The sequence below is a fragment of the Bombus impatiens genome, unplaced genomic scaffold (assembly GCF_000188095.3).
Source record: "Bombus impatiens unplaced genomic scaffold, BIMP_2.2 scf_0051, whole genome shotgun sequence".
Lineage (NCBI taxonomy): Eukaryota > Metazoa > Arthropoda > Insecta > Hymenoptera > Apidae > Bombus > Bombus impatiens.
The window spans coordinates 232,193-250,493 of record NT_176470.1 but is presented as its reverse complement, the minus strand read 5'-3'; the positions used below and the strand labels follow the sequence as shown (position 1 = coordinate 250,493).

The 18,301-nt window shown below is 33.0% G+C and overlaps 3 protein-coding genes across 7 annotated transcripts in view; 1 reads left to right on the top strand and 2 right to left on the bottom strand.

Annotated features, from left to right (window-relative positions):
- The window catches only part of LOC100750135 (kinesin-related protein 4), a 63,694-nt gene extending 48,581 nt beyond the window's left edge, over positions 1-15,113 (bottom strand). For both annotated transcript variants that reach the window (XM_033324306.1, XM_024371826.2), the window contains exons 1-7: positions 14,900-15,113; positions 8,451-8,560; positions 8,157-8,368; positions 7,886-8,074; positions 7,663-7,806; positions 6,645-6,741; positions 3,440-3,604 (exon numbers count right to left, since the gene is read on the bottom strand). In XM_033324306.1, coding sequence (XP_033180197.1) covers positions 3,440-3,604; positions 6,645-6,741; positions 7,663-7,806; positions 7,886-8,074; positions 8,157-8,368; positions 8,451-8,560; positions 14,900-15,078 — 1,096 coding nt within the window. In that variant the 5' untranslated portion in view covers positions 15,079-15,113. The remainder of the gene's footprint in view (positions 1-3,439; positions 3,605-6,644; positions 6,742-7,662; positions 7,807-7,885; positions 8,075-8,156; positions 8,369-8,450; positions 8,561-14,899) is intronic.
- On the top strand, positions 6,113-14,144 carry LOC100740034 (sodium/calcium exchanger regulatory protein 1). 3 transcript variants are annotated; one of them, XM_033324329.1, is made up of 6 exons: positions 6,124-6,261; positions 7,169-7,206; positions 10,306-10,644; positions 11,221-11,393; positions 13,162-13,266; positions 13,718-14,144. In XM_033324329.1, exons 3-6 carry the CDS (start codon positions 10,308-10,310, stop codon positions 13,775-13,777), a joined length of 675 nt encoding a protein of 224 aa, XP_033180220.1. In that variant the 5' UTR covers positions 6,124-6,261; positions 7,169-7,206; positions 10,306-10,307; the 3' UTR covers positions 13,778-14,144. The 3 variants fall into 3 exon arrangements, with proteins under 3 accessions (XP_033180218.1, XP_033180220.1, XP_024227615.1); XM_033324327.1 differs by lacking the exon at positions 7,169-7,206 and having other exon boundaries at positions 6,113-6,261; XM_024371847.2 differs by lacking the exon at positions 6,124-6,261 and having other exon boundaries at positions 6,780-7,206.
- Positions 15,114-16,745: 1,632 nt separating the features above from the next.
- LOC100743884 (UPF0545 protein C22orf39 homolog) lies at positions 16,746-18,254 on the bottom strand. 2 transcript variants are annotated; one of them, XM_033324338.1, is made up of 4 exons: positions 17,873-18,254; positions 17,452-17,575; positions 17,139-17,303; positions 16,746-17,045 (listed from the first exon to the last, which is right to left on the bottom strand). In XM_033324338.1, the coding sequence occupies exons 2-4, from the start codon at positions 17,515-17,517 to the stop codon at positions 16,821-16,823; spliced, it is 456 nt and encodes a 151-aa protein (XP_033180229.1). In that variant the 5' UTR covers positions 17,518-17,575; positions 17,873-18,254; the 3' UTR covers positions 16,746-16,820. The 2 variants fall into 2 exon arrangements, with proteins under 2 accessions (XP_033180229.1, XP_033180232.1); XM_033324341.1 differs by having other exon boundaries at positions 18,051-18,254.
- Between the last annotated feature and the right edge of the window lie 47 nt (positions 18,255-18,301).

Here is an 18,301-nt window from a genome sequence, read left to right as displayed (position 1 = left end):
CGCTTTCGTTACCTAATTGATTAACGTGCATGCTGGCATACAACGCACCGCGATTTTATCCATCTAATGGATCTTAGAAAATGCGAAATAGCCAGAAGTAAGTGTTCCATGTCTGATCAAAATTCTCGTCCGTGATCGAGCGTCAGCTCGAGCGTAAGTAATTGCAACCAGTCAAAGCGCAACCGGTGTTTCATCTGCCAACGGACTCGACTTACGCGTAACGCGTAGATATAATTGTCGAAGACGACTCGTTAACGGATTCACGGTCGATAATTCGACTATTAATCAGAATGTAAAAAAAAAGGGGGAAAAAAAAAGAAAAAGAAGCACTTTGCTAAGGTTGCTAAAGAGCTTGTTTGGAAACGGTAAAGTAAAGTGCGATGGATCGTACGAGACGACGGAATACCTTCCTAACTGGAATTTTCAACTAAATCGGTGACCTAAATGCGTTACACTTTCCTTACAAGTTGAAACACGTCGGTGGAACGCTGCTAAATATTCGAGGAAGGAAGCGACGAGCAACGATGTGTTCATATGCCACGTGCCCGCAACACGCCGCTGCAATTAGGCTTAGGAATCGCTATTGTGCCAGAGCTTGACCCTCTCGAATAGAATCTCGACAATGGGAATGCGAGCAATTTGCCGAGAGCGACTGGCCTAATTGCGGCACGATCACGGAATTGGGAAAACTCTGCCGATGAGATTCTCCAAATCGACGTCCAATTCCATTTCGCTTTGTTAGCAAAGTTGAACGAACGATCCTGCATTTTGTTCCGTTTAAATGGTCGTCGAGTCGCGTTGTCCTCGCGTAAAACGAATTTTACAGCCGATCGTTTAACGGAATAGACGGATAACGAGGAATTTGAAAGTTACCGGATGACTTTATCGGTCGCGTCGTTGTTTCATCGTCGATTTTCCAGTATCGTTTCGCCGCTTGTCAGGACCACCGTGTTTTCTATTTAATACATTTTTCTCGAATAGAAGAATTGGACGTAAGATGCAACGTTGGTATTTAGCACGATCGACGATTTTAGGAGAAGAAGAAATTCCCACGAAGAATAAAAGCAGAGAAATTTTTTCTTCGGAAAGAAAGAACGTTCACGAAACAAGTGGCGAGCAATTTATACCGATCTCCGTCCCTGAAGCAACAAGAAGCAGAGCATGACAGCGCCATGAAGAAAGACTGGACACAGTTTGTTGGCAGCCGCTTATGAAGAATACGAATCATTACGAGATTCGTCCTTTTTTAGTGGGAAATTCTTTGCCAGGCGGTATTCACCTTACTTTCTCGTGCGATCAGATAATCATCTTTTGCCTATTCTTCCACCATTGTACAAATATCGAGGTCTCCGCGATTCCCCGACCGAGACTATTTCAATCGTTATATAATATCTTTTATCGTTTGCTATGACAACGTTCCAATACGATAGTACGTAGTTTTTATATTTCTCGTTTCGAAGAAACGTACAGCGATCGACAGATACCTGTAACTCTGGTATATCCGATACGATAGAATTTCTCTTAGACGATAAGAAAAAGAAAATGTTACGATAAAGGAAAGAGTGGTGAAAAAAAAGGAAAAAGTTCGATATTACGTTAATCGTGTGACGAAAGACCGCTTACGAATAGAAACTTCGTATCCTTCGTAAAAGTTACAGTTTCACATTTAGTCCGACCTGAATACTCGAGAATTTCAAGAAGAATTCATGCTTCTTACAATAAGAAGTAAGAGTAACCGTCAAACCACGTTCCAATCTATAATTTATTTATACAGGGTGGTTGGTAACTGGCGGTACAAGCGGAAAGGGGTTGATTCTACGCGAAAAAAAGTCAAAAATATAGAATAAAATTTTGTTTTAAATTTTTCCATCGAGACAACGATCTACAGTGAGATCCGTTATAACGAGACGCGATAAAGAGCACGCGTACCGAGCGAAGATTCAAAGTCGATTTTCTCGAAAACAAAGCCTCGAACGAAAAATCTTTTCCTGTATAACTTACAACGGATATTATTTTATCGAAATCGTGGACAATATTATGTTACCATTTAACAGGTAGCAGCAACTTCTCTCGTGAATACATCGATACGAAATATAAAATATGGTAAACGATAATCGTTAAAAAAGAGACAAAGATATAACGTATATCGATGCCTAAGAATCAGCGAATCTGTATTTCGCACAGTATTTTTTACGGTTTCGATTATTGGTCAAATCTAATCGAATTAATAAAGATTTAACGAGCCCCGATAATTTCGCACGCGCGTGTTCCATCACGACTTTATAATTACTCGCTTGGATCGCTCCATTCGTGATATAGAAATTTTCTCCGTGTCACGGCAACGGATCAACAAAATTAATGGCACATAACCAAGCACGCTGTACGAATCGAGGAATGCGCAATTTTCTCTTAATTTCTTCGAAACAGCCACTAACGAATCGAACGTGTCAAAATAACGGTAGAAAATTGTACTCCTTCCTATAGTATGTGTAGAAAAATAACACAACCTTTTTCCTTTACTGTTTTCCTTATAAATCTCATAGCTGAAACTGTACTAATGAACACCCTGTATGCATTAATAACGAAGGCCAGCCAGACGTTCGTATGAATCATGCGATATTTAAAAACTCGAGAGAACGAAGGCTACCACTTTGTCCCTCCCAGAAATAAATGGAATTAACTGTTCGCAATACAAATCGTCGTTTACTCGACCGAAGCTAATTAACTTTCTAAACGCTGAGTAATTAAAAACCGACGAAATTATTTATTCGCGAATTTTTACCAAAAAAGATCGATTCGCTTCTTTTGTCATTTTTTCTTGACTAATCATTCGAGCGTCAGTAATGTCGGTATCACTCGCATCGAAAAGGACGGTAAACAATTACTACGTACGAATACCTTTTATAAATTAATCTCGTAACTGAGATGTAATCTGGCAGTCGTCCAAAGCCGAAAGGCACGGACTAAGATTAATAAAATAATAAAAATAAAAAATAATCTCGTAACTACCGAATTAAAAAAATTTGTTCGCAAACACTGAAATCAAAAAGCGCAAAATAAAGATTAACTATCGATAAATTTCAGATCTAGATGTTCGTAAGATCTTTATAAAAGTGATCGTTATACGTATTTAATTATATTTAACATAACGAACATAATATGAATAAATTCCAGTAAATCGATTAAAAAGCTAGAAATATTAAAAACGCGAATGTATTATTCAGGAACGTAATTATTTTTATGAGCGATTTTTCTTAAAAATACGCATAAAACAAATAGATCGACATTTACAAGGTACGCACGCACATTGATTCCTATTCGAATCGACTATATCTCGTTAAATGAAAATACACAGTTCGCAAACTAATTAACGATAATTCTATTTACACTCTATCGAATCTATATTATGCAACAAGCAAGCATGTAACTATGTACTCACTCGGATTTCGTTGTATTTCATGGTAGAGAATAGTCAATATCTCCGCCGATTCCAAGTAATCTGTTAATCCATCGGAGGCGAGAATCAGAAAATCCTCGGTTCCGTCTAAAGGTACAGTCTTTATTTCTGGTTCGCCAGTTACAAACGGCTTGTATTGAACGTCACCTGGAACCACGCGAAAAGAAATATCGAATTATCGTAAAAACTTATTCGACGACATTTTTAATTATCGGTGTATACATTTTCTTAACTGTGTGTATTTCTGCGGAATTTGTCAAACGAAATGTATACGAATCTATTTTGGTGCTATCTAAAATCTTCCTATCTATTTAATTGTTAAACGTAAAGAATTTCATTCATAGATGTAGTAAACTGATGGGTGAACCTGAGTAAATTTATAATAACCGGAAGCGTCTGTATTATGGTGGTGCCATTATTTAAATTAGCCACGCCATTCATTAAATAGATAATTAAAGTTAATTACATATATACATGCTAGTTGAATACTGATATTCCCCACGCCTCAGCGTCGCATGTTTTTTAGATGTAAAAAGCATCGTTTACATGTATACGGATAACTGTAACGGTTCTCTTGAATTCCATAAAACTACACGTTACGGGGCATAAAATTCTCTCTCTTTCTCCCACTTTATCCTTTTACTTTGCTCGATCGCAATTGAAAAGTTTCTATGAAGAATCCGATCCATAGATAGCCGGGTGTCGTTAATTATGCGAATGCTATCTCGTTTCATTTTAACAACGTCTTCGAAACTTCTCGATTAGGCTTCTTGCATTTTTCAACTATATATCTAATAGCAACTTGAAATACGTATACTTGTAAAACAGTAAACAACGAAAGATCGTGTTTAAGTATAATCGTAATTACCGTTCTATCGTATAGAATTTTTCTCACTCAACGCGCTGGAATAGAATTGAGATGGTCGTATTTTATTTCTTTTCGTCGTTTCGTCAATGACGAAATCTTACCAGCTACACCGATTCGAATAGAATTCAAATAACTATAAAAATCGACTATTTCGAAGTATCAAAGTTTCTCTGCGACTATGTATACGAGAGGATTTTTTAATGTCATTTTCTGTCAAAAACGGGGTTCGTTTACGTTTTCCAATTCGAGCGACAATATGCTCTCAAACATAAACATACGAGTTCTAATCGCGTAACAAATTTTCATCTACGTCTCATATTTTCGTTATAATTACACATTTTTTTCGTCTAATAATAAATAAAATATTTCGTCTAAAATAAAACCTTGTTAACCAAACTTTACAGGATCAAAGGTTCTACGAATTTCTATCGTAGATTCGTTTAAACGTTTCATCGATATTAGGTAACCGGGTACGAAAAATATCCTATGAATATTTACAATCGTTAAAAAGCATCGTAACGATTATAAGATATAATTTTATGATAAGAATCAATTATCAAAATTTTACGACGTCGAAACGAAATTCTTCTAACGACAAACGTTCGAGACACGCGTCTCCTCGAGAAGCATAAATGGTTTAATGGGCTGTTAATTATTCCCGGCAGGCGATGTAGAAGCCACCCAGTAAAGAGTCCATTGCTCGAAGCATGATTGCACGTATTATTGTGTCAGCGGTCGAACGGAACCAACAGGATACCCAACACGCGTCCAGAATATTTTCTTTCCTTTTCTTCGCAATACCTAAGCCATAGTTGGCCAGCTGTTGGTACACGTTGATTCTCCCTACTTGGCTCCCTTACAAAACACGCGATTTTTATTCGATAAAATTAATATATAAAAATCATTTGACTCCAATTAACGAAACTTTCGATCATAATCGATCCTTGCGATGAGCGAATGCCTATAACTAGACCGTGGATATTTAATGTAAGTTATATAAACTGATAAGTAATGTTTATGTATAATAGTACTTAATACATGAAGAATAGATATACGTTATACGAAGTTCGAAATAAAAAGAGAAAAATAGATCCTTTAAATATGATTAATATTTTGAAATGAAACTATTCGTCACACTTGGTAGAAATAAACAATATGTAACAAAACTATTTCGAAATTTCCACGTCAAGATGATAGTAGTATCGAATTTCAAAAGCCACAAAAACATAAAATCTAAAATAACTATCCGTAATAAAATAATTAAAGGCAAACCAACATCTACGACGTCCTTACGGTTATCTTCACTTTTAACTTATCATAGTTATTCGATTAAATAACTTTTATATAAATTATCTTTTTCACTTGAAATTTCTTTTCTTTCTATAAAACTTAAATATGTACGTACTTACATAAATACACGTATACGAATAATTATATTATATGTATATAGGATATCCTATGCAACTGAAACAAGCTATGTACGTTTTTAAAATGATTAAAAGCATAAAGAATTCTCGAATAATCTCCTAATTATCCTAAAATACCCGATATTTAGTTTAGACTAAAGTTTTCTACAATTAACGTTACCTTTTTATTTTGTTTCGTATTTAAAGGAAAAGTCCATCTTTCGGAAAATAAACTTCCCAGCATCGAGTAAATGACGACCTTCTTAACATTGAATAACATGAAATTTACCAAAAGTAAGAGTATCCGTCGAGTTCCAGACGCATTATTTAAAACGCGCATTTCGAGCAATTGACCGATTATGAGAGAATACTTGTATCGCCATCTAGCGACGTGTATATAGTTTTCATAGCAGTGGAATTGATTACCACGACTACGGAAATAACGGAAGAAGTTTGATTGAAAATAAAATTAATCGTGCAAAGTTAATATTAACGTGTTCTACTTCATACACATTTACGTATCGACGAACGTGAGTACTAAGAATAATATTAATTTCAAACATAAACACCAATTACGATCAACGATGTATACCCGACCATACATAAATGCGTAATTTCTTTGTTTTGCATTAACATTTTTTTAAAAAGAATTATCATGTAAAATGCTTTATAATATCCGGATATTATTGACAAGTAGATGCAAAAAGTTAACCTATAAATATTAAGTAACGATGCTTTTTACTTTTCAATATATGTAAAAGTATAAAATATACGAAACATATGAATTATATTTTATGATAAAATTTTTCCAATTCTCAACTTTCTTTTATCTAATCTGTTAAATAAAATACATAAATCATGCACTGAAACTGTATTTTTATTTTGTAAGCATTCCGTAATAAAATTAACTTACCTATTGCTCGTGAAACACCTAATATTCCGTTGACTCTCATAGTTCCCATGCTTTGCATCACTACTCCTCCTGCTTTCCGTATTCTTTGAACTTCATCCTAATAAGAACAATCAATATCGTTTGCACATTTGTTACAAATTTTTTTAAAACACATTATATTTATCAGATGTCGATTGTTTCTAAACAAAGAAAGTAAATTCTAGCTTAAAATTTATTGTCGCAAAGATCATTTAATTAAGAAATAAATATTAACATTTTATCGTTAAAATTATAGATTAAATAACATTAAAAATGACAGCGGTAGGAACACAAATAGATAGTGACAAAAGACTAATACAATTTGAAACTTATGAAGACTATTTGGATTCCCTAGTAACATTTGTTGACCTTGGATATTTGGGAAATCTCAATGTCGCGCGTAGATTAGCTGAACTTGGTTATCGTTGTACGAGCGAAACACTCGACGAAGAAACATTTTATCGTCGTTTGGAAGCTGTGAAAAATTTACTTTTTCCAATTTATAGACCGTACGAGTTAACATCGGAACATGTGATACCAAGGGATAATATAATGCAAGAATTAGCACTCAGAGAACGCCTGAACAGATTGAAAATCATATCCACTATCATATTCGTTAGAAATTTAACAAAACTTCAGTTTGAAATTTCTGGTTACATCGATTTTAGCGAAAGGCTTGAAAAAGAAAATTGGCTTCCGTATTTCCAAGGAAGAAAAAAAATATGGCCTTGCGCATCTGACCTTGCATATTATTATTGGAGAACAGGGAAAACATGTTTAAACAAAACGTCAAATTTTCAACCTGTTATAGACCCAATATTAGGGCTTCGATTTAAGCACTGTCACGATAGGCATTTCATTAATGTAGATCCTGGGGTGCCCTCTCCAGGCATATATACAACACGAGTAAGAATACATAGTCAAGAATATGAACACATAATATTATACGATCATGTTCTGCGAACAAGATGTTAAACATAGTGAAAACATATATACTTACTTCGCGATGAAGCCGGTGAGGACTCACTAATTGAACGACACTGTCACGTTTTACCAGCATAGCTGTCGAATCTCCTACCCAGGCAACATATAATCTTTTATTTAATATTAAAGTGCACACTGCGGTAGTTCCACCACATACTTTCTGAAACGATAAAAGTAATAAAAATGATATATTGCCTGTATATTTGATATATTATTCCACAAAAATATTTCTTTCTTACTTGTGTCCGTGATTTCTCTATAAACCGTCTGTCGGTAGTAAGAAAAGCATCACGTAAGGCACGCTCTGGATCTGTAGGATAATATACGCTTTCTGCTAAATATTGATGCAGATGAGAAGCACAATACACAGCTGCATCTTGTCCCGCGTGTCCATCAAATACTGCATAGTAATTTGCTATAGAGTCATCCTAAAATTTGGAATATGCTTTTCCAATAAAAGGCTTACTACGTGTATATATTTGCTAAGAAAAATTTAATCTTTGTATTTACCTCGATACCAAATATACTGTGTAAGTCATGTAAAACCACGTAGCGATCTTCCATTTTTCTTCTACAATTTTTGCTTCCACCTGCTGTTATCTGTGGCAGTGGTGTACAAGGAGGTGGTGGCAATAATGCTAATCTACTATTGTCCAGGTAGCGAGTACATATTTCATTAACTTTACTGGTAATGGCTTGCATTAATTTTAACGAAGTATATGCTGCAAGATAAAAAGGAATTATCGCAGACTATTTTTATTATAAAAAACAACAATATTTTAAAGTTCTTCTAAAGAGACATACCTTGTTCTTTAGATTTAAATCCACAATCCTCCGGTTGCTTGTTGCACATGGCTTTGACTTTTCCTATTACTTGATGAACCAAGTGTGCTTGTAAACTTGCTGGACATTGTCTAGAATGTTACAAAATTCTCTATTTACACATGTAAATAATTTTTAAGTATCTAACAAGATCAATTGTTTCATACTTTGAAAAATAATTATCTATTTAAAGAACAAATTACGCAATACAAGTACAAATCTGAACATAGAAAGCATAAAAATAATTGAAGCAGTACTTAGCAAACTGACAGCAATAGATATGCGAAACTTTCGATTAACAAAATTCAAAAGTCTATCTTCTATAGTGAAAATACGCTACAGTGATAACCATGGGTTTTTCATTCCGAAATTCTTTAAATCGTAAGAATAAAAAATATTTATAATTTGTTTTAAAAGTAATTTTAAACGAATGTACGAACGATATATGTATCCGCAACATATTATTTGTTCTATTAATTTTTTACATTTTTATAGTGACTTTAATCGTAGATTTAATCGCAAAAGCTTTCAATGTGATTGAATGCCATATAGGCGTATTAGTAATATGCTTAAAGTATCGTGTACCTAAAATTTTCATTTAGAAACAACTTTTGTCATACTGGAGGTTATATGTAATATATGTATGTATGTAGAATTTCTGCTATAGTCTTACAGCGTTTTTGATTTAATAAACAAAAGTTTACATTTTATTTACATCATACGATGTATTTTATGTTTTTGCGTTGTTGAAAATTGTTTTATGACTTTCAAGTATTAAAGATAGTTGTAGATAATCTTAATAATTTTACAATCTTGTTTTAAATTTAAAAAAAGAAAACATTTTTTTTATTCTAATTGAATTATCAAATTTTGAAAAAATAGTAGCTTCACATTAAGCAATGACTGAGAGAACTGCTTTTCTGAATGACAGTCCTTCATTGTACATTTCTGCGATCATCTCATACTCGAAATGAAATGGGACATAAAAAACATTAAATTTTTTAAATATACAGGGTGTCCTAGGTTCTGACGGCCAGATGCTATCGGTATATTCTACGGATCTAAATAGGGGAAAAATGTTATATAAACATAGATCGCTTAAAGCTTTATTAAAAAGTTATGAGAAAGATATGAATTTACTGAGATGAAACAAATTAGGAATGACATTCGCAGAGTAATAAATTCTATTTTCGGCTGTTGTCAATCTTGTATCGTCAGAACGATGAACATTTTGGGATGGAGAATTAATTACTTTTGCATAAACAAAGTGAACATAAATATTACTGACGCATATACCGTAGTAACCTTGCTATTGTTCCCTTCGTATTTCATATTTTCGTCGTAACCTATTAATAAAGCTTTAAACGACCTACGTTTATGTAACATTTTTTTCTTATTTAGACGCATAGACATACCGACAACGTTCGTCCATTAAAATCTGGGACACCTATTGGGATATCTATTCTTGCTTTTATAATTACTAATACTATTCTCGTCGCATACTATTATTATCGTCGCATGTAAACAAATAACTAATTACTGAAATATCATTTTCATACTTTCGTACTTTCATACTTCCATACAGTTTCATACTTTGTCTAGTAAATATACGTATGCAGTAGCAAACATCAAATGCATCGTTTTCATCGTACGTTTCATCCAATCTGAAGATAGTCATAATTCGTTCAACGGAAAAGATTCATTTATTCCTTTCTGAATAGTTACTGACAATTAAACAATTTACTAATTTATAAAAAGAACGATAGAATAGATAGAGTTTGAAAAAATGATTATACGCATTTCCGATAACCGCCATATTATGCGGCGTATCATTTAGATATGAGAAATCTATGGAGAGGAGAAGTAGCTCTCGAGCAGCATTTACCTCAAGAACAAGGAGTTTACGCTCTAGATGAACATTTCGTGAAGATCAAAGAGACCGGTGAAAACGAGGAGATAGCTGTTTCAAATCTATTAAAATCGGAATCTTTCGAACTAGTTCGTAGCGGTACGTTGGAAGACGAGGGCTCGCTGCAGCCTGTGAGAAAGCATCCCGAACCACCAGCAAACGCATCGTCTCCGGAGCATTACCGACAGGGGAGAGAAATGGTATCGATCGTTGGCGCTTATCAACATGAAAGCAATGAAAACCTCGACGAGTATTTCAAAGCTGTGGGTATGTTACAAGCGACTAAAACCGAATGTCGCCTAGCTTACGATGGAAGCAAAAACAAATACGATGTATAAAATTCCGCCTATTAGCTTGTTCTTGAAAATTTCGAAAACGCGTACAAAAATACGAATCGATCGATTTGTTATACGTATACTCGTAATATACTAATTTACTAATGCGCTATCGATTAAAAGTATAGATTGAAATTTTGATTAGTATGTGGACATATATACACGTGCTTGTACACAAACACTCGTTACACGATGTATTATATACCTATATATTTTTACAATTATTAATTATTATAATTTACAATTACTTTATAATTATTTACTTTACCTATAATGCATGTTATGTTACACGTTTTTTCCTACCTATTGGATATTTCATTTATCAAATAAAGGATTAAAACGTTCAATCTTAGTGGATTATTTATTGAAAACCTACTGTATCGAGCTGTATCGAACTTCATAATAGAAACTACATATTAGATTATTGAAAAGACGAAATCGTGTACATTGATTAGCGTTATTAGTATAATATCGAAATTAAGTTATTTTTAATTGTATGCACCTATAGGTGTACCATACATTCCACGGAAAATGATGTGCATGTCCAGTCCGCGACTAGAAATATCGAACAACTGCGATAAATGGACTATTCGCACCATTACGATGATTCGTACGGCAGAAGTGACCTTTACTCTTGGCGAAGAGTACGAAGAACATATGCCGGCAGGAGTTATACTGAAAGTACAACCACTCCTTTCGTAATATTTTTTTTTGAAATACCGTGCTCGCCCTAACTCGATCGAGATAATTTAATATTTTTAGTTTCAAGTTTGAAACATACTTTGAATTACGTAAAAAACAAATTAGCCATTGCATATCTTTCTTCGATATATAATTAAACGAATAGAAAAAATTATTTGAGAGAGGACTTCGTATCCTTAACTTCGAATAACATAAATAGTACTACCGATTTTCAAAGAATTAAATTGTGATTTGTTTTATATACAGGGCGTCCCCAAAATTGTGACACAATAGGCCGGATGGAGATGCTACGTGGAAAAATAAGTCGAAAAAAAAATAAGTCTTTTTCGCTTAAGGCTTCGCTTTCGAAAAAACGTGAATTAAAAAATCTGTCAGGTCCGCGTAAGTACCTATTAATTGCAAATTTCGAGGTATAAAACTTCTATTTTTGATCGTATTTTGATTAGAACCCCCGCGCACTAACGACAATTTATCGCTTACGAAAAGGGCGTTTATTTATATGTATTTTATATGAACGTGGACGGATTTTACGACGTGACTGCAGGATAGCACTTTATTTTTTGATCTTGCTCGCATCAATCAAAAGTTCAATTTCTCCTTTCTCTAATAACACCACATAGGGTGTTTAACGAAATGGCGAGCACGATTTTTCAAATATTTCCGATAATGTAACAAACAATATTTCAAACAAAAGTTGCTCTGTTTTGAATCAGTTACAAGTCAATAAAAGATAAGAGTCACTTTAACTTTTTAACAAATATTTGCACATTGGACTTCCTATCTGTCGTACGTGTTTTTCTACTTATAATAAGTGCTCAAATTATTGCATACCACTTGCCGCGACACAAAGTCCCGTTCCTTTCAACAAACTTTGATGCGTAGAAGCAAATAGACTTCGTGGATCTATTTCTCTGCACGCATGTATTATTTTATCACAAAGTTCTTCCGCAGAGTTTACTGGTTTGTCGTAAACAACGGATAATGTAAATATCCCCATAAAAAGAATCTAATGGAGATAAATGTGGTGAAAGAGCCTACCAGTAATTTTTACTATTGCAATTTGTTGACAGTACAAACGTTATCTTAAGCGCGTGATCTAACGCCCTATTAAATTTCACACGTTAACAACAATGCTCCTATGAATCAATGAATTCAGGATTTCTGAACTCATGGTCATCAGAAAGTTGTAGTATTTCGATCGATGAACTAAAAAGGTCAGTGTGACCTTGATTTCTTATAGAAAGAAGCATTTTTTGGCAATTTTAAGTATTGAAATTTGTGACCGATTCAAAACAGATCGACTTTTGTTCGAAATATTTGTTTGTTACATTATCATTACACATCAGGAATGCCCGGAAAAAATCGTGCACCCCATTTCGTTGAACACCCTGTATAAATACTAAAGCGACAGTTTTGTCGTTAGTGCGATGCATTTTAAACGTGGACAGTGTCGCGATTTGCTTTCTGTTATCTCTTATTTCCGTAATTGGAAGATATGTTTACGAGAAACAAAAGTTTCATAGGTCAAAATTTGCAATTAATACACGGGTAACTTACAGATTTTTAAACTCTTTTTTTTTCGAAAACGAAGCCTTAAATAAAAAAGTGTAATTCTTTTTTCCGATTTATTTTTGCATGTCGGTTGCAACCTTGTATCACGATTTTTGGCAATATCCTATGTAAAAAGAAAGAGAGGGGTGGACCTTTTCATTTTTCACCGTTCGTATTTCTGTCTGTTTTTATCTAGAATGTAACTACAATGGAAGGAGATAATTTAGTGACAGTTTCAGTCGGTCCAGATAACAACAAAGTAGTGCGGAAGTACGAAATTACAAAGGATGGTGTAGTGTTGGTACGTTCCATTTACATGTCCGTTCACATATACACAAGCTTTTATCGATCCTACAATAGCATTCAAAACTTTAATTTAAATATTTATTTATCCGTATTTATATTATACATATTGCGAGAAATATGATATGCATACCTCATCTGATATCAATTACTATGTGAGGAAGATCTCATCGATATATAGATGTATATATAGATGTATATATGCATACATATTTCACTGGCAGCAGAGCATAGCAGTATAAGTTTGTTTGTTGAAATTTTTAATGGCCAATTGACTATTTATTTTTTATATCGACTATTGAGATTTTTATATTTATATCAGTTATTCGGTTATCGTTTGTCACGTCCTTGCCTTGTAATTATATAAAACATAATTAAATAAAAGAAACGATAGCCTTGAAAGGTATTGATATGAAAGTAGATATTAATATCGTATTTTCTATTTTCAGATAATGACCCATGAAAAGAGTGGCCAAGTAGGAAAGCGCTATTTTAAGCGCCTTTCGTAAAGCTTAGTTACTGTTTGAACTACAAAATATTTGTATACTTGGATTCCATATAAATTCCATTAGCTATTAACAATTAAGTTTTCAATCGCTTTATGCGCTTTATACGCATATTGCACCTAACAGTAACTTGTTGATAACACAATCTGAAAGCAAGCACACTTCAGATGGTAAAAAACCTATCATACAAAAACGGAAGCCGCACGGAAAATGCGTACAGTTACGAGAAAGCAAAATTCGCCGGATCAATCGTATATGTTCCGTCGTTTCAGCATGCGCCCTGCCTACCTTTATTGCGTGTCACGTGCTACACAATATATAAAAACACGGATAAATAAAAATTATCTTATAATAAATAATTAAAATGTGACGCGTAAAGGAATTTTATTTGTAGTATATGCATTTAAAGGATTAAACATATTATATGAATGACATGAAAATGTGACGCGTAATTTCTTTTATATAAATCTTTTCTTATAAAAATCTTTTGTTTAATATACTATATGCGTTTCGTGTAATATCAGTAACTTACAAATGTATTTTTCCGGTAAATGCTTTGTATAATTTCGATGTATCTATATTTTCGAATTTGTTTCAAAGTTTAGTAATATACATAATTATGATAGTCGTGCCTCATTACGATGCTAATAAAGTCTCAAAAAATTCTTTATAACACCCATAATATGTCCATACAAATCTTCTATGGTAATTAGTTTAAATAGTTATGCGAGTAATTACACAAAGTGTCCCAGCCATTACGACGCAATCGAAAATGTAGCTTAAAAAAATAAATCGAAAATATTCGTATGGCGTTTCATTTTCGTCTTTCGGAAAGATAGAGTTTGAACACGCGTGTACTTAATATATTTTCAAATTCGATTTTTTCGAAAATGAATCTTCAAACGAAAAAATTTGATTCGACATTTCCGACATCTTTTCAGGCATGTGGAATCAACCCTCTTCTCGGGGCTGATGCAACGGATGATACTGGGACACCGTGTATGTCGTTTATGTTTACATTCGATGCCGGCCGCCATAGGAGCTATCAACGAATAAACACGTCTTTTGTCCGCCCACGCACTGCCATGCTGCAATATTATTCATTTAAAAAGTACATTCACTTACGTCTGGTTGAGGTACTGTAGAGTCACGTTGATGATTTCACCGACGATCTCAGCCTCGATGACGTTATACGAACTTACTGAGACAGGCAGCTGATCGTATGGATTCACTCTGGCGACAAATTCGGAGAAAAAACGGCTATACGCTCCGAGATAATCACCGTCAGGACAATCTTCCGCCATTCTTTTTTCTCTTGATCAGAAATCCAAGTTATCCGGTGCACGCTTCTGTTAGAGCACAAAAACCACAATACGTTGACTGCGTTTACTGAAATGTGAACGCGATACCTCAATAGCTATCTCTTAGTGACTAAAGTCGAATTAACCCACATGAAAATATAAGAATGGAAAGCAGAGAAATAGAAAGAAAGCAAAAGTGTGTGCGTATATTTGAACGTTTTTGTCGTTTTACTAAACGAAGCGTTCCTCTGTTCTGAACCTATTCGTTGATAGGCGATATTTGTATTTAGGTTACGTCACTCATTCAACATCGCGTACGCACATAACACTACGGGCCCGATCGAACGACGCGTTTCTCTATTGTGTTCCTTAGAGAAGTGGGGAGAATTTGCCGCGACGTTTAAACACTATCTCTCCCGCTTCTTTCAGTTTAGCGTTGCTTTTTGCCTTTCCTTTTGCCACTGGCCACTTGCGGATTGACTCTCGTAACGGAAGAAAAAGTGCGTAACGGAATTCCCCGAGTCACCTACTGCGCATGCCCGTCACGGGCCTCTGCATTTGCTGTTTCGCCGGCGTATGCTACTACAATACTTCTTTATTATGTTTAACTATTATCTTTCTTCCGATTTGTACGTACTATTGTGTACGTACATTTCCTATTCTGATATATTTTTCAACTTTTTTTGTATATTTTTACTGTAATTTATATGAAAAGCGTTAAAGCCTTTATATGAAATTTACATGAGAAACATTAAAGTAATTGCTATTTTATCATTTATATACATATCGTGTATAATAATAATGTACTCAAAATTTATATTACAAATAGAATTTTACTTTAATGTTTTTTTTTTAGTTTAGCAAATTTAGTTTAGTTTCGTTATATTTGAAATTCTGTTTTGTAAAAAATTTATAATGATAAAGTTAATAAATAATAATTTTTTCAAGTATACTTTCATATACTATTGTACAGTATTGTACAGTACAATACAATGAAATAAAATAAATCTTTCATTACAAAAATATTAAAAAGATATGAATCTATTCGAAAATCAATTTTCAATTAAATAGTAAAAAGGAAGCTTATTATAATAAATTCAATCTAAATTATTTTTATTAAAACTAAGTATTTAGTTATGTATTAGTAAATGAATACCGTTTTTGTCTTAAAATATTGCTAGGAATTTGATTAAGAACATGATAGTTAATATATAGTTAGTTAATATATAGATAGTTATATACACTATCAAGAATTTGATAGTTAATATAAACAAGTCGATAATTCAAGTATATCTTGTATTTATTTGCTTATTTACTTTGTCCCTTGATTGTAACCTTTTGGGACCTTGAACTTAGAAGTAAATAATGAGTTCGATTGACAAAAACATTAACGCGTAAAATTTAAATTCCATGATCAGATTTCATTCATGCCAATAACGTGTGTGCTATTAGCGAAAGATGCTTTCTAAACGCACGCGAACATGATTATCAATAAACTACAGATAAGTGCTATTGTTATCGAATTATTGTGGTAGCATGTCAGTCCTTTCCTCTTTGATATTTTTTACTATTTTCTACGCTAACAAGGGTATTTAGATGGTCTGCTGTACGTAACTCATTCTACATAAATGATGAATTTTTCCATATAATAAAACCCACGTCCAAAATTTAATTTCTGAATTTTTATTTTGAAGTATCACGTACTACTTAAAAATATCTATGATATTAAATACATTAAATTATTCTTACATTATGGTACAAAATTTTTTTTCTTCTTTCTCGTATTGATTTTCTTTTAATTTGTCACTTACAATTCGTAAATATGATTTACTATTTTCTTTTTCTAGCCAGCTAGGTAATGGAGCATTCCAATTTTCTGGAGGTTTATCTCTCTTTTGCCAAATATCATTCTTATAATGACCTTCTAATCTCTCTAGTCTGCGCTTCTTTTCACTGTTTATTAATTGCTTCTGTAAATAATACAATATTTCTTAAAACATTATATAACTCATTATAAGTAACATTTTATAAAACAACTTTTAATTATTTAATTCTTAACGTACACATGCTTCTTTATCTTTATATTCAGACCATAGATTGCAATTCTTATAATCAATTTGCCACTGTTTACAGTCTAGAGTTTCTCCAAATATAAAATATTGATGAAACCGTGCTCTTATGCTTGTACAATCCCTAAATTCCTCTTTATATATTTCACATGGTTTGATCTAAAATATTAAATTATTAGTTATAAAGGAAAGAATGATATATTAATATTTTCTTATATCTCAAATGTTTAAATACAATTGACTAATTTCTTAACATAGCTATAATATAAAAGGATATTATACAACTATACAGAATCTATAATTATACCAGCCATTCATATGCAATTTCTTCTTCAGGTGTAGTATTTTTCATTGTACTGTTAGGTTCTGGCATTTTTCTCTTGGCTTTGTGGTCAGGCACTAACTATTTTCTTCTTTAATAGAACAAATAACTGTAACAGTTTATATTTACAGAATGAATTTTACACAATTACTAATCATTGATATTCTTTTTGCATATATAAAATTGATTTTAGTAGATATCTTATTTATATAATGATAAAATACAATACATATTAATGTCTCCAAAATTAATGTGTAATTTTGCACAAAGTCGATGATATAATTAATGATATTTCTATAATATAACGAATAAAATAATTATAAAATTAGAAATACTACTGTAATTCATGTTTAAAATAATTTCTAATTTTCTATTATATTTTAGGTTATATTTCAATGTTACTGACAGAAAATAAGTTTGCTATGTGAATTTCCTTTAAAATAAGAATACAAATAAGCTTATACGTATATAGTAAACAGTAGTAAGTTTCATTTCTATCTTTTCCTTAATTAATAAAATCTCATTTTAACAATCCTATTGTTCACGTGAAATTGAAATCTTATTAAAAAAGGTAGAAAATTAACCATGGACATTGAATATATAGGGACCCAGCATAACCTTCATGCGTTGGCACAGGGTGTGAATTCACTCCTGGGGAGTGGGAAAAACAGTCATGTTGTACTTGGAACCGCATTGATCATTGGTCACTGATTCAATGATGTATGTTAGAAGGAGAAAATAAACTAGTCAGTCAGTTACACTGGCTTCCTCTTACTCAATGAAAATAAGATTGCCCTTACGCAATCACAACCAATCATCAATGCGTCTCCAAATA

Coding starts and splice junctions, on each gene's coding strand:
- LOC100740034 (XM_024371847.2), top strand. CDS start 6,936: ATGACAGCGGTAGGAACACAAATAGATAGTGACAAAAGACTAATACAA. Junction 7,207..10,305: donor GGAACATGTGATACCAAGGG/ATAATATAATGC, acceptor CGTATCATTTAG/ATATGAGAAATCTATGGAGA. Junction 13,267..13,717: donor CAAAGGATGGTGTAGTGTTG/GTACGTTCCATT, acceptor TTCTATTTTCAG/ATAATGACCCATGAAAAGAG.
- LOC100743884 (XM_033324338.1), bottom strand. CDS start 17,517: ATGCCAGAACCTAACAGTACAATGAAAAATACTACACCTGAAGAAGAA. Junction 17,304..17,451: donor AAATTGCATATGAATGGCTG/GTATAATTATAG, acceptor TTAATATTTTAG/ATCAAACCATGTGAAATATA. Junction 17,046..17,138: donor ATAAAGATAAAGAAGCATGT/GTACGTTAAGAA, acceptor TATTATTTACAG/AAGCAATTAATAAACAGTGA.